This window comes from Drosophila montana, unplaced genomic scaffold (genome assembly GCF_035044405.1).
Source record: "Drosophila montana isolate Dmon_TW-CO22-7 unplaced genomic scaffold, ASM3504440v1 contig_1962_1, whole genome shotgun sequence".
Lineage (NCBI taxonomy): Eukaryota > Metazoa > Arthropoda > Insecta > Diptera > Drosophilidae > Drosophila > Drosophila montana.
This window is the reverse complement of record NW_026996879.1, coordinates 147,211-163,856: the sequence shown is the minus strand read 5'-3', so window position 1 is coordinate 163,856 and position 16,646 is coordinate 147,211. Positions and strand designations below refer to the sequence as shown.

The 16,646-nt window shown below is 38.2% G+C and overlaps 2 protein-coding genes across 3 annotated transcripts; both read left to right on the top strand.

Annotated features, from left to right (window-relative positions):
* Positions 1–281: 281 nt before the first annotated feature.
* Positions 282–1,675, top strand: LOC135426047 (zinc finger protein 583-like). Its single transcript, XM_064679013.1, has one exon. The coding sequence runs from the start codon at positions 384–386 to the stop codon at positions 1,659–1,661; it is 1,278 nt and encodes a 425-aa protein (XP_064535083.1). The 5' UTR covers positions 282–383; the 3' UTR covers positions 1,662–1,675.
* Positions 1,676–1,923: 248 nt separating this feature from the next.
* On the top strand, positions 1,924–15,477 carry LOC135426046 (uncharacterized). Of its 2 annotated transcripts, none has more exons than XM_064679010.1 (6): positions 1,924–2,175; positions 11,879–12,325; positions 12,399–12,494; positions 13,826–14,235; positions 14,307–14,726; positions 14,792–15,477. In XM_064679010.1, the coding sequence occupies exons 2-6, from the start codon at positions 11,894–11,896 to the stop codon at positions 15,117–15,119; spliced, it is 1,686 nt and encodes a 561-aa protein (XP_064535080.1). In that variant the 5' UTR covers positions 1,924–2,175; positions 11,879–11,893; the 3' UTR covers positions 15,120–15,477. The 2 variants fall into 2 exon arrangements, with proteins under 2 accessions (XP_064535080.1, XP_064535081.1); XM_064679011.1 differs by lacking the exon at positions 1,924–2,175 and adding an exon at positions 9,431–9,710.
* Positions 15,478–16,646: the final 1,169 nt, after the last annotated feature.

Genomic DNA, 16,646 nt, shown 5'->3' with positions numbered 1-16,646 from the left:
GCTGTTATGCTAAATTCGCCGTAATATTCGATATTTTTGAAATCGAGTTGTTCGCCGGAACCAAGGTATTGCACCATGACAAAAGCTGGAGGACTACTATAAAAGTCTTAAATATTTATAATTATATATAAAATAAATGAAAAACATCCTAAACAATTTGTAGCGAATATGATTTAAGGTTGGTACATTCCATAAGAAATTGCACACATTTGTTATCGATAGGACGCTAACAAACTACTTCTGGTATTTTTACCAATAACTAGTATTTTTTATGCAGACAGATTTGTGTATTTGGCGGCAATCCAGTTGCGACCCACAATAAATATTGATAGAGAAAAACATAAACAAAAACGGATTTTTTAAAATTGCACATTCCATTTAACATGGATCAAGTGTGTCGCGTTTGCACAAGCAGCGCCGTCACACTCGTGGATATATTCGCCAAGCGAGATCAATCAGAGGAGGAACCCTGCCTGGCTGAGATGCTAAACGAATGTATCAACTGCCTTGTGCGGCGCGACGATCCATTTCCCAAACAGATTTGCCTCTCCTGCGTACTGGCCGCCCAGAATGCGTATCGCTTCAAGAAGAGATGCGAGCAGAGCCATAAGCACTTTTGCCAGCTGCTGGGCTTAAGCGAGGATTGCTGTGAAGATTGGCAGTTTCCAGAATGTGGCATCAAAGTGGAAACTAATGAGATGGAGGAACAGCTGGGACACGAGCTCGTACCGCCCGACATAGGTGGGCGCATTAAGCTCGAACCGGTAGACTCCGTGGAACAGAGTTCTGCGACGAGTATTGATGCTGCCCAGCTAAATGAACCAGTCAAAGCTAATCCAAAGTCAGTGCCAAGCGATAAAGCAGAGCAATGTCCAGTGTGCTCAAAGGTGTTCGCCAATCGCGGCAGTCTCAAGCGTCACATACGGATACACTCCGGCGAGCGGCCCTACAAATGCATCTACTGCCAGAAGGCGTTCAATCAGAGTTGCAATCTGGACAAGCACATGCGCGTCCATTCTGGCGAACGACCGTACAAGTGCGGGCAGTGCCTGAAGGCCTTCACCCAGAGCAACCATTTGGCGAATCACCTGCGCATTCATGCCCACACCAACGTTGACGAGCTGCATCTACAGCCACACAGGCGCACACATTCCAGCGAAACGAACTGGGCGGAGCTGGAGGGCCACCGCAGCCGTGCTGTGCATGCTGTTGCTGCTGCTGCTGCTGCTGCTGGCGAACGTGCCCACAAGTGCAGCCTCTGTGCGAAGGCTTTTACCAGCAAGTGGTATCTGCAGGAACACCTGCGCGCTCATTGTGGCGAGCGATCCTTTAAGTGCTGTCATTGCCCAAAGAATTTTGCCAACCGCGGAGATCTCGAGAGACACAATCGCGTTCATTCCGGCGAACGGCCGTACAAATGCTCGCATTGCCCAAAGACATTCAGCCAAGCTGTTAACCTGGAAAGGCATAAGCGCGTCCATTCAGGTGTTAGACCTTATCAGTGTCCCCATTGCCACATGGCTTTTACACAGAAAAGCCATTTGGTCAATCACATTCGCACTCATTCAGGAGAACGTCCGTTCCAGTGCTTACACTGCATGAAACGCTTTACCCGACGCGAGTATCTCGGAAAGCATAGTCGTATTCACTCACTTAAATAAGCACTGACCCCAAAGTAGAAATAAATTAAATAAATATAAATAAAGAAAATTCTGTTACATTAAAACATCTTTGGCATTTTGAAAATTCTCAAATTTATCGAAATCGAAAAGTCGATTTTATAAAGTGAACAGTATCTTTCGAGCTTAACATACCAACGCACTGTTAATTTAATACTGCTCTATTGTGAACCATCAGCATATTGCCATGAATTAACAGCGTATTGCTGTAAAGTAAGCTGCGACAAAAAGAATACAACAAAAATCCGCATACGAAAGAAGTAATTTAACAAAACAAATAATAAACAAATAAAATGTGAAATACGCAGTTCTTTAACTAGCACACAGCTACTTTCTCAAAAGTTAATTGCAATAAAATATAACAAAAATCTGTGACGCTGGTATATATACGTATACATATATACGTATGCGATTGTGTTGTGTTGTGTGTGTGTGTGCGTGCACTTTGTTTCCTGCTGCATAATTAGTTACCTTTTTTGTTTGGATTATTTGCCTGGTAAGTCGACAATAATTTATTAATAAAACAAAAATACAATAAAATTGCCTACTAATCAGTTTTGGTCGCGTGCCCCTGTGACTCAATAAGCCGATGCAGGTGCGTCTTTACCTGACGACAGCATTATACAAACCTTAGTCATGCTCATTCCATTCGCCTGTTAAAGGCCTACATAAGAGCTTTATTTGTTGTCTGTCTGCAATGTTTGCACTCTGTTGTTGGCGCCGTTTGGGTGCAAGTGCACTCAAAATGCACCCAACTTACACCCGTACGATACGGACATTCAACCTAGTAAGAACAGACCTTAACCCTTGTAAGATGTTATTCTGTTAGCATTCAAAGGGTTACAGTTGATCACTTAACAACTATGGCACACCAAAGCGAACTGTATAATTAGTGTGAATTACGTTGCAGTCAAAGTCAAACTAAATGCGCCTGATATAAGGCAAATAAAAATAATGTCAAAAGGCTGCAACGCTTGTCGACTGCAAACTAAAGCGTATGAGAGTGTGTGTGTGTGAACGTATGCATGTGTGTATGTGTGTGTGATAGTGCGTTCATTCACTTCCAAAATGGGTTTTGCAACGCTTTTCTGAAGCTTTAATTGTTGGCGTTCAGTTCGGCCTTCCACACATAGTAATTACTGTGCTTGCTGCTGTCTCCCTCTCGCTAACTACGCAACTCTTCTTTTTTTTTGTATTCTATTTATCACCGAACTTTATCTATTTACATGCACCCAATTACGTACATACGTTCTAGGTGCGCGTGCACCGAGCCAAACGTTTTGGCATATGACAAACAATAACAGCTCAGTAAAAAAATACATGTAATTTTAATGGTTGTGAACAGCTGTTAGGCGAACAGTTTATTTATATAGTAACCTGATCTTTGTTAAAATTTGGTTAAACTGTGTAAAAGCTTTTTTTTTACTGATCATTACAAATTTTCTAATGAAAACTAAATAGTTGCAAGAAAAAGAATCTATGCCTAATTCTGATTATTTTTTTAGCCGACAAACTTTTGTAGTCTCAACAGATTTTTTTAAGCAAAGCTCTCAATATGAAAAATTATAAACGCATGTCTGTTTTATGGAACTGCACTTAAGAGACCTTTTACTTTTATTTTAAATACAGTACGGGGAGACAAGGCATATGGATGAGCATATTAAAAGGCGAAAAATTCTTTTAGACAGAAATTTACTTTGCCCAAGACGTAAATAGGCTGAGTTCTTTGGAATCCTAGGCTAGTGTATGGATTTAGTATTGTCTTAGCCAAAGGCCATAGTTCCTAGTACCCTTTGAGAAGTTAAGTGGATAGTTTGTAACTACATATATACTCTACTTCTCAGTTTAAGCGTAATGACTAACAATGTCCGTGCAATTCAATAAAGTTTCTGTTTTCCTGGGCTGCTTCGAAAGGGTCACCAGATATTATGATATAATGATTCGATTTGATTTGTTTATAAGGTTTATTAATTAATATTTAGAATCTTTCAGAGTCATCTGTCATATATGTCACTTAGCTGTAGTTGCCTGGCATCAGTTCAAAGACCATTTTCACTTTCGAATCGCACGTCACACGCAACGTGGCCGGGCGGGCATCTCTCGAGCATTTCACTTAAATATGATTGAATCAGTTTAATTGATTGCACACATGCATACCTATACACACATACACGGGAAGCGTGTGTGTAAATATAGAGCATGATTTTGTTGTTTACGCTTATGATTTTGTTGCATCGCTCGCAATTTGCAATTTGAGGGCAGGTCAGTCCGCAGAGTCGAGTCGAGTCGAGCCATGGCAATGCTGCAGCGCTGGCAATAAATATATAAAAAAAAAAAACAAAAAATTGCTCGCACAATTAATTTACATTTATTACACGTGCCGCTCTTTGCGCCTCCCTTCAGCTCCTTCACAAGTCGCCGACGACACGCGCTACCCAAAGCGCCCCGTCCAAATTTATGCCTAGGCCTCCGGCCCCGTGGAAATGTAAATGTAACACTCACTTAGATGCCTTCTGCCGTATAAAATTAAGTGCTCTGCGAGGCCCCCCGTCCCCCTTTAAATATAAATGGGGGGATTGGCTGTATGCTGTCTGTGCGTAGGTGGGCAACCTATGACACCTGGGACATGCATGCATATCAAATGAGATATGAATAAGGTACATTTAAAACTATTAAATAGAAAGTCTAAAGCTGAATTATGCTCCTACTCGAAGCGATTGTTATTTCATCTATCTTAAGGAAAATATAGTTTCTACAATTCACTCGTTATAGAGAATCTAAGGCATAGAACTGGTCACGATTCCAGTAATTAGGTTATTAGAAGCAATTAGGTTATCAGACCATTCAACTTGTTAATTTATTTTTTTTAATTGTTAGGGAATACAAAATTTCAAGAAATTTAATCTATACCATTATGAAAGTAAGCTTTTGTTTATCAATATTTTGATACATTATTTTGTATTTATATGGAGCCTTACAAATTTAGAGGAATAAGCGTATATATTTATTTGTTTCGTGAAATAATTTTAGTACCCTCAGCAAAAGCTTCACAAAAATATTTTGCATATTCTGAGCGAATTTCTATACGAAAAAAAATTAAAGAAATCTACTGTTCTCTGATTAAATATTAAAATATTCTGCATATTCTAAGTTTCTATAGGAATAAAAATAAAATAGATCTACGGTTCTCTGATTAGTTTTTTAGTATCTTTATCTTTGTTATTAGATATAAATAAATTCAGAAGAAATATCTGATTTATGTTGATATTCAATTCTTGATATATTTGTTTGTAATGGAATTTGGGAAAAATATTCAATTCTTAGTCAAGTTTTCTGTCTTAATATAAAGTTCACTATTCACAAAATACTTCGAGTAAAATCGTGTATCTATTAAATAGCATTAGTCAACTTTCTTCTATGAACTATAGCAAGACTTTTTTCTATAACAAAACTGCTTGATATTTTTGTATCTGTTGGCACATATGCAATTAGGAAACCAATTATTTGCCCGTAGATTGAAAAGCCAGTGCCATTTGAGAGCTTTCACACGAATAGCTAAAAATCATATATGATATATGTATATTCATGTGCTGTTTTAGCCAAGCATTTAATTGGCAAGGGTAACCAGACTTCAGCGTTGTCTTGCCCGCGGAGACTAATTAGTCAGCGAGCAGCCGCGCCCTTTGGCCAAGTGCAAAGGTGCGTTCTCTACGTCCATTATATGTTTTCTCGTTTTTGCTTCTGGTCTATATGAATATAAAGCTAACATAATTCTCTTGCAGCTAACACTAATATTACTCAGACATTTAGTCGCATAGTGCTGCCCCCTCATACGAATCAGCGCCCTCAATGAACCAACACGTGCTCCCAATTCAAGTACTGTGAGTATTCAACTTAATCGAATGGTTTGATCCTTTGCATGAGTTTGAAGCTGGCTTTTGCATGTGCCATGCATTTACTACAACATATTAGAGTATACTATGCATGAATATGCCCGAACCTATTGCTACTATATCGCACTGCGCAATCAGCAAACCATTCGTATCGATTCGTATATTTGTATGGGGGGCTTATTTATTGTTATTTTACTTGCGTAATTTTAGTTTTTGCTGTTTTTATGACAGCGTCTACGCTGGCTCGCATGTTAGTTTAAGTTTAAATGCTAAAGTCCCTAATGGGAGAAAACTTGATATATGAAGTGTTTACGTTCAATGTCCGAAAGCAAGTCTAAAGTATAAAGCCTATGCACAAAACTGAACAAAAATGGTCTTGTACTGTTAATACGGGCTGTTACGAACAATAATGTTATGTGGCCTTTAACATAAGTATGTTATGAGTAATGTTAAAATATTGAGTGGATCGCCTACTAAATTGCGGCTTTTTAGACATAATATAATATAAGTCTAAATTCTCGCTGCTCCCCCATATTTTCCAATCTAATCGGCATAAATGTACTAAAAAATCAATGAGTCACCCAGGCGATGTTTTGATAAGGAGACTGCAATTACTTTGCCCCCTGTCCAATTTGTCATTAAGCCGCTGACTTTGCGATGACTGATCTTTGGTTATACGCCATAGCTAAGCAGCCAATGGGTATTACTGTGCTGATATTGTTACCATATGATGTCTAGGCACAAAGTTTCGACTCGTAATCACCCAACGTCAGGGTTTGGGTGTGATAAAGTGCGTTGCCCTTATCAGCTAGTTTACCATACACATCTATTTTGGGGGTGTACGAGTACGCATAGGGTAGCCTAGCCGAATCTTCTGATAACACAAACCTTTCACTCAACGCTTTTTATGTTAAGAAAAAACGTATAAAACAGATTTTTATGTGAAAGAAAATAAATAAATGAACGCAGGCAATTTGTTATGAAAAGAATTCTAAATGCGAAAATATGCTGCATATGGTAATAGCATCAATTAGCGTTCTGTGAGTTTGTGTGGATTCCATCTGTTTGAGAATTTATGTGTTTCTGTTTGGCAAACTAGTAAACACCTTTGTTTATTTGCACCTGAGTTTTTCTTTTAATGAACACTAATAGCAGCTAAATGGAAATTAATTGTATCGTCGTGCATATTTCAAGTAAATCTGATGAGTTATTTACGTAATCGTAAATCAATTATTATGCATCGAGGTTCATGAGATACACTCGAGGATGGAATTGCTAATTAAAATACAATAAAGGAAGATCATGGGTGCAATAATAATATATAAATTATAAGCTGAAGAGCTGTGCTGAGGTATGAATTACCCTAACATTAAGTAATAAGTACTTACCAAGAAAATCGCATGCAAGAACGGAGGTACACAGACACATCACTGCAAAACTGAAGAAATAAAAAGCGGGTTAGAGAAGGGGAAATTAAATTATAAAGATAAAGCAAGTGAATTAATAAGAGTGATAGACATAAAGTGTATTTGACTTTAAGTAGAACTTCTTAAATTTATACATGAACTCAAGTCTTACTTCAAGTCATGATAATCGCTTTGAAAAATAAGTAAATAATAAGGTATATTTTAACAATGTGAACTAAACTTGGACCTAGCGCGGATCAAGTATTCGTGTTTAAATTTTAAACATAATTTATCCACGTATTTTCCACCGTGGAAAATATTATTCTTTTCTAAAAATATTATTCTTTCCTAGTTAACTAAGAATAAATTGCAATCAGCAACTCATACAGCGGCCATTGTTTTTATATATATAATATACCTTTTAATGTCTATAAAGATATTAGTCTTAACCATAAAAATTAATATCAAAATAAAACAAAGAGATGGAAGTATATGTTACACTCACGCCCCTTTTGAGCGTAGTTTTGGTTGTTCTTCTCAGTGTTGTTAGACACGCCCTATATGAAAAAAAAAGTACAAGAATGATTGTGATTATATAAGTTTTTTGATAAAAATGTGATAAACCAAATTTAATTATCATTAAATCCTTGCCGTCATAGTCATGCGCTATCATTTTTAGAGCAGCGCTAATCTCGAGAGCAGCTATTGCAAAAAAATAAAACAAAAACCCAAATGTTGAAACGTGCCTGTGCTTAAAGCTGTGAAAATGTGGTATCGTGACAAGATCCATATTTCTGTTCAATCCATCAGCATGTGTAAATATTGAAACGCACTCACGATCGTTCGTTCAACTAGGGGCCGTGGACGTCACAACTTCAACCAAACACGCCGCGCCGTCCGCTTCTGCCCCTTGGGAGCGTCCGATCATGCGATGATGGGCTACTTGTTGCGCTGCATAGACCAGAAACCAGTCCATTGTAACTTTGCTGCGGGCGCCACAAAACTAGTTTTGCTGTGGTCGCTTTTTTCTCTCCATATTTTCTTGACCACACTTCAGATACATGCTTTCAATCATTAATAATACTTAGTTGGTTACGAGGGAGTGGCTTATACAATTTGAGCTAATTTTCGCTTATATCTCTTGTCAAAATAAAAATGTTTTGCATTTTTAGAAATTTCTTTAGATGTAAATTATTCAGATTCTACAAAGTACACAAGCCCTGCAGTTAAAATCCGACCGCACTAAATGCTTTTGCATTTGAAGATATAAATAATTATATGGCTGGCAATAAAACTGCAGTTTACACAATCGTTAAATGCCGATTGGTATATTTTCAAGTGGCTTAAACATCTGTCGAGATATGTTTGTTATTCGTACGACCCTCCAGTTGATCCAGCCAATAACGATGCATATATATATATATATATATATTCTCTCGATAATAACACACAATTTTTGGCAATTATTTGCCATAATTTATTAATATGAACGCCCAATTTTTAATTGACGACAGAGCAAAGCGAACGAAGCGCTGCGCTAAAAGGCCAGACATATATACAGAGATAGTTATTTTCATACATATATGGTAATGTACATATTTATATGCATGTGTGTGTGCAATATTCAACGCATGCTGATCCGAAGCTTAAATTTATTTCAATGTTAATTAAACAGCCAAACGGTTTTTGTTTACAGACGCGTCGCGCCTTTAATGTACCACGTACATACTTCTGTACAAACATATGTGTGTTCAACATTAATTAATTGATTTTTAAACTATTGTGGTACGAACTTTTTTCATAGGCCTTTTTTCTCTCATACACACATGCACTGCTTGCCTCTGCCGGGCGTGACGTATACGCAGCGTGCTCTCCTGTGCACTGCTTGCGGCCAAACTCAACACGATCGCTGTTAAAGTTTGCGGCAGTTAACAGTGCGAACTAGTGATGAGCGCGTGTCGTGGCAACAGCCTGACGAAAGCTTTAAGAAATTAGAATACAGTTACTTGGGAGCTATGCTTAAATTTGTACGTAAATTGAACTAGTTAAAAATTGCTATATGAAACAAGGGCTATTTATAAATACCAAGTCATTGTCATTAGAAGCTATTCTATTTTTATATTTGTACAAATAAAAATTTAGAAATATTTTTAAGTATCGCAGCCAGACTATTAATATATTTTTAATGATTGTGCATGAATCAGCATAATAAAATGCAGCAGTGGACGGAGATCTCTCTGAAATACACTTGTTCATCACTAGCGCGAATCGCCGGGCAGTTAACAGAGTGCTTGCTGCGTCACGCACAGCTACACAGAGAGATACTTTTTAGTTAACAGCCTGGATCGCAACAGGTTCTCTCTTTTAGTATAGGCAGCGTCGGCCTCGCGTTATGATCGCTCCGGTGCGTTGGCACGCGTTCTCAAACTTTTGCGACTGTGTGCACAAACAAAAGCAAATCAACAAACAAACAAGCTCATAAATACCCAGTGCGAGTATCTATAGGAAATACATATAAAAACAAAACAAAAAAATACAGACACTCACACTCGCACACATTTACCCCTGTGCTATTTTTATTATCGGGCTTCTTGTAATGTGAAAACGCTCTTTCAACATAACCAAAACGGACCAGTTATAATGCTAGGGACGCCGCAGGCGTCTCTTTTCGAGTATTACGAGTATTATTTTGATCTAAGCAACCATTGAAAACAGCTAAAATGCAATACACGGTGGGTACTACTCGCTCTCTCTCTCTCTCACTCTCTCTCTCTCTCTCTCTTAGTCTCTCAGAGACCTTCTGCACTTTTGGTCGCTTGCCTGCCTCATTATCACGTTCGCCCTTTGACCGCGTGTCGCCACGAGCTATACGAGCAATATATGTAAATATTTCCGGTCCAATATGCAGCACTCCCCATAGGCTAGGGCTTCAATAGAGCCCTATAGGGTATATAGCTGCAAAATATTTTGCAATTAAACAGTTGCTCTGCTTTGTCTTTTGCCATAAAAACGCTCGTTTATCTTATCGCTAGTCAGCTACTAAAGTTCTTCTAGAAAGCAAAAGCAAATAAGCAACGGCAGCAGCAACAAGCAAATATTAAAATTTCTAGGCATACACATTCACAATTTATTTATGGCATAATTTCAATGTGTTGCCAAATGTTGTTGCTGAAACTATAAAGAAAAGGTGTGAAATTGTAAGGTTTACATTTTTACCGCTTGGCTATGGCTGTGAATTAAGCAATTATAGCTTGTATGCAAGAAAAAGCACTTTAAACAAAAGCTTTTTATTTAATTATATTAATCGATATATAATTGTATTAAATGTCCAAAAAATTAAGCTCTTTTAAACATCGTATGTACACGGGAATTCTCGGGAACATTTTAATAAAACTGTGTTTTTATTATGTGCAAATAGATATAGATATATATATATATATATATATACATATATAAAATTGAATGTGCTGTTGAGCGAGTCGTTTCTCCTACTCCAAAGTTAGAAATTGTAGGCCATTAAGCGTCCATCAACATTAGGTAAGACAGGTACAAACTATATATGTACTCTTCGACTTCTGCTGCTTATCAGCGAGAAAGAAGAAAATAGAAGAACGGAAAGAAATTCCCAATCGAATTGTATGGCAACCAGAATTAAAGAGAATAATAATAATTAATATTATTACTATTAATAATTAAAATGGCGCTGATGAACAAAGCACATGACACGCGCAATTCATCTTTCCCTCTCTGCGGCTATAGCTAAGCCTTTTTGCTTTGAAAACTCAGTTTTCAGACGCGTCTCGTGCATTTCAATTGGCTAATATATGGAACGACAGCCCAATGGATTTGCCCGTTGATTGTTTGTCCAGTTGCCCAGTTGCCAAGTTGTCAATATCAGTTCCATCGTTTTCATTGCGGGCGTCAAGTGCTGGCAGGCATTTTTATCGACGTAGTCTTTCCGTTTCCATCCATCTCCATTTAGTTTGTTTGCACATATTTTGATGGATGGCTTAGGAATCGTTGTGGAAACAATAACAATAATGCCAAGCCATAAGCCACACTTCGGCCATTTTGCAGCCCTTTTCATAATGATGGATCTTATGTAGTCAGTGCCGTGGCCTGAACACTTGTCACTCAAATTCCCATTGTGAGGGGTAGTCAGAAAATTAAAGATTATTATCTCACAAAGTTAAGTCATCGACAGAAAAAATGGAATCTATTTATTTATTATTTGTTGTCTAGAATATATATTTTTGTATACATATATAAATTTGTTTTCTAGAATGCAGCATTTCTTATTATAATTTTTTTGTGTATTGCATAGGCGAAATGAAGTGGAAAATGGGTGGAAAGCTGTTGTGTAAAACTTTTTTTAGATCCTCCAGCCTTTCAAGCGTTAATATCTATTTGAAACATTCTTCACAGTTTCTGGAACAGTGGTGGAAAGTATGGAAAATTCGTTCAGTTTTTATTGTAATGCTTGGCCAGGCCTAACGCCAAAAAATATCAACAAATAGTGTTTTCCAAAATAATAATATTAATTTACAACAATTTTATGGTAACAAAAAATGGTTAAAATTCTTGACATAAACATATTATTGATTTTGCATGTTGGTTTTCATAGCAATTGCAAGAAAGGCTTTTAGTTTTTTAAGTGAATACCCCTTTTTTTGTGTTACACACACACACACACACACACACACATATTTGCATTTGTTTTTAGCGACCTCAGACGAGACTCAAATGTTTATTCAAATGACAAAGGGTGTTTGTCGTCGTTGTTTGTGTTGATTGTGCAAACAGTTGGGCATATTGGTTTATCGATTTGCAAACTAGATAATTAATTAATGAAGTTGTCGGGCCAGCTAACATTTAGTTTCTCTCTCGCTCCGATTTGCAGCTAATTTAGGAAAGAATGCTACCCAGCCTGGACACCCTTATGCGTTGCTCGAAGCGTGTGCTGCAGTCGCCGATGGAGGCGGTCAAGATGCACAGCACCGGCCATAGCAAGGCGCCCGGCGGCGGCATCTATGGCCCATTTACGCCGGCCAACGATCTGAGCTGTTCCGGTCGCGGCGATTGCGTCAATAACACATGCGTCTGTGACATTCGTTATGCGGGCGACGAATGCGACTTCTTTAATTTGCCCTACTATGCGGGAATCTCCACTGTCTTCTATGTGGTGGCCCTTGTCTCGGTCATCCAGCTGCTCATTTGCATTGTGGCCGAGTATCAGCGGCTCAAACAGCCATCGATTCTGCGCGCCTGCCGCATCACCACACAAAAGCTACTCTACTTTATGGTATTTGTGGCATCCTCGCTGCGCGGCGCCTACTTCACCACACCTGTAAGTAATCGAATCCCATTCAATCCAATATAATTTATCGAAATATTAATTGTTTTTCTCTAATCCTTTGCAGCTGGATCTGCAGCCACAGTGGGCCGTCACATTGATGTCCGCCTACTATCCGCTGCTCATGACCTGCGCCTCCCTGATCGTCTGCATGTGGGCCGAGGTGAGTCGACGAGTCGCTGATCACATCCGCCTTATTGAATTACAGATGAGCGCGTGAGAAAGTTAGCGAATTGCTAACAAAACAAAGAAAAGTTCTCACAATTTTCATTTTATTTGCATTTACAAAAAGTCGTAGATCTTGTCTGTGCCGAGCTTTCAATGTCTTAAATCTTTCTCACAATATTGTTACTTTAATTGGAATTGAAAATAGGAAACGGAAATCTAGACATGCATTTTTAGTAAATTCCATAATTAAGTTCGCCAAGTAACATATTTTGCAGCTTGAATTTATGTATAAAAACTTTGTTATTCTAGTTTCCAATATCACTCGAAAATTGACTTACAATATTCATTTTAAGGCCCATAGAAAGCAATTAATACAATTATTTAGTCAATTTTATTTAGTAACAAAATAGGACTTGAAAAACCAAAGGTTTTGTATGCAATCTACAAATGTCTTAAAAGAACAAAGAAATTAAGCAAATAACTAATACAAGAGCTCAACTAACTGTTATAAAGAATTTTGACGACCAGGCCAAGCAAATTTCTTTAATCTAACCGTCAATACGACCGCTGATAAGAATATCCCAGCAACAGTTGAGATAAAAGCAGCAATAAAAACAAAAATAAAAGAGAATTATGTTTACGATTGTACTCAGCTCTTTTCGAATCTTATCCCTAATTCAAAGGCGTCACGAGTAGAGCAAGAAATTTGAAATATCACGAGCTGTTTTCATAAAGCCCAATCTTATCTTCATACTACGCTCATTTTGTGGCAGCCAGAGAGTAAATATTTTTTAGGCAAGTCAGGAACTCTTTTCTGAGCACAAAAAATAATAAGCTTTATTCAAATCTTATCCTCGTGTAAGCAAATAATTCAAAAGCGTCACGAGTAGAGCGAAAATTTTGAAATATCACGAGCTGTTTTCATAAAGCCCAATCTTATCTTCATACTACGCTCATTTTGCGTCAGCCAGAGAGTAAATATTTTTCAGGTTAGTCAGGAACTCTTTTCGGAGCACAAATATAGTATGGGTGCTATCACACAACCATCTGCAATCTCAAGTGCGACAGTTGTTCGAGTGCTTGAGTGCAAATGTACCCAATTTATTATTTATTTTTGTTCATTCCCAATTACAATTGTTTTTCAACGCTTCTCATATCGCAATAGGCAAGCGCAATTTATCGCGCCCATTAATTAGACTTTGTGGGAACGTCTGAAAGTCGAGTACGTGCGCACTCTCCAGCGTATTGGCCACATATATACCATATATATGTATATATATATATATATATATATATATTAGTTGATTCGTGTGGCTTTTCTTTCAGATATTTCACCTGCGCGACATACGCTGGGAGAGATCGCAGTTCCTGTCGAAGAGCTTCCTGGGCTTTGTCGCTTTCAACTTCTTCCTGTACAGCCTGTTTGGCATTGAGGTCTTCAGTTCGCTGATAAACTCGGAGCGTCGTGATTATGCGCACATCTTCAATGGCTGCTATGCTGTGCTCCTGCTGATTGTCGTTATCTTCTTTCTGATTTATGGCGTCGAGGTGTTCTTCAAGCTGCGTGGCGGTTTTGTGTACGATCAGACGGGCAAAATACTTGGACCCAGCGAGGCAATTGTGAATGCCTCGCAACTGCATCAGTCGCGCTTCGGATTGCTCAGCCAGGGCATAATGCTAATTGTGATTGTCGGCTTCCTCACCTCCGAAACGCTTGGCGACTTCTGGAAGGCCAAGTAAGTCCTCGCTTGCCACTTTAACGTAGACGTGAATTAACTAATATCTCGATTTGTTTCTTTTTTGTCAGAGTGCCTGTCAATTCGCGCAACTGGTATGACATAATCTTTCGTATTGCCGAAATAGGCGTCGCCTTGTGGTTTCCGTGCTGTCTGTGGAACTGTATGGCACCAGAACAGCTTTGGATACTGAATCCACGCAAGCTGCTGTCCCGTCAAATCGATCCATCGATACCGACCCTCAATGCGGACAGCAATAAATTATCGCCCGAGGAGGGCCAGACGTTCTTGACCAAAAAGGATTGCTGGATATGCTATGACAGCGATAAGCCCGAGCCGCTCATCCAGCCCTGTCGATGCACTGGCGACGTCAGCTCTGTGCATCACGAGTGCCTTAAACGCTGGTTAGTCGAGAGCTGCGGCAGCAACAACGAGGCTCAGCTGGCGTGCAAGGTTTGCTCGCATCCATACGAAATTGAGAAATCCAAAAAGTAAGTCAACCGCAAATCCATCCCAATTAACAATATTTCTAATCGACTCCTACTCCGCGCTCTAGACTCGAGTGGGACAAGGGCTTTACCATTCAGCATTGGATGAAGACCGTCATATTGATAACGCTGATGTGTGTGACCGGTGCCACAGCCTGGGCCATTATACAAATGTACGTGGATCCATTGGTGCGCGTCCTAACCGTTGGCGTTGCTGTCCTAATTGGCTACGTGTGCGTCAAATGTCTGGGCGAGAATACTGTGGTGGCGTATCAGCGTGCCAAAGTCAGCTCCATTAATATTGTGACCAGCTCCGAAATGGAGAAACTGCATACCATATGCGAGGATGTCAGTGCTAGCACCTCCGCGGCAGCAGCAGTGCAGGCCGCCTCCTAAAACCATAAGCAGTTGTAGTCTATGCCATACGGAAACATCACACCCATTTACAGTTGCATACAAATGCGTAGGATATATGCAGACAGACGACAGACACTATACATACGATTTAGTTTAGATTAGCGCCCGTTTAGCACATATATTTTGCTCAATCCCCCCCCAAAATTCTTCCCCGCAAACTGTGTACATAGGTTTTAAGTCATTTAGTGTTTAGGAAAAACGGTTCGGAAAAAACGAGTCAATTTTGTCTCTCAAAGTAGCACGCATTATTCCAAGCGGTACATGTATTAAAACGAAAACGGATATAAAAAAAAAACAACAAGCCAAATATTATATAATCTATGTACCACATACATAAGCCAGTATCAATTATACACAAATTACCGAGAACGTCTTGAGATTATGATTATGAGAACACGTTGCCAAGTAGCTGGAGAAGTTTTTAAAATTAAATACGCGTAGGTAACAACGGCACCAGTCAATGTCAGTCTAGCTGAGCATGTTTGTAGTTTTTAGAGTACACGTTAAGTTCTTAAACACGGCACAGCTAAGTTTATTTGGCGAATATTAATTTAGGAACACACATACACACATATATATACAAAAATACTTGTATTTTTTTTTTAATTTGTATTCATGGCGAATACGGTTCGCAGTACACCTTAAGCTTATACTTAACAAATATAATTTATGAACCATTTATATATTTATTTATATATACATATATGTATATGTAAAACGCGCCCACATTTGAATTGTGTTATTCAAAGCGATTTTGCTATCCAAACATAGTTTCAACAAATTATCAACAACAAATTGAACACAACATATTTACACATTAAGCTTATATACATTTTTGTGATAAACCAGTTTAATATAAAAACATTTATATCAAATAAAATTCGTGTTTTAAATATGTTTAAAGAAAACTTCTCTTTCTGTATGGATTTCATAACTAACGATAATCGCTAGTCTAGGATATTTTTTATATAGCAAAGGTATGAATCCGCCTTATTCAACAGGAAACCATTAACCTCCGGGCTTTCTTTAATTGTGGTTTATATTTATTGTCTTCAGGTAAACGATGAACATTGATGCACATTGTGATCATTGCACACCTTTCAAACATCTTGGGAATCCTTTTAATACGTTTGCATAGTGTGAAATGTACAAACAAAACATCTCACGAAAGCAAAATCTTATCATTTTTTTTTCCGCGCCATATAACATATGTGCTACTATATCAAATATTTGAGTCTTGAAATACGTCATATATCTAGCGCTTTTGTTTGAAATCATTTGTGGCAATACACTTTTGCGAAAGTTAATGAGGTAAATTTTTGAAAAAGCTATAAGCTAGAAAAATGATTTAAGATGCAATATTCAATTTTCAGCATTATTTTTTATGGCAGAAATTTTTCATTCAAATCACTTGGCTAATCTTGTCGTAAATAGTTTCAGCGCCTCTTGGCTACAAGGTTTACCATAATATAAGAAGGTTGTAAGGCAATAGAGGCCTAACAAGCC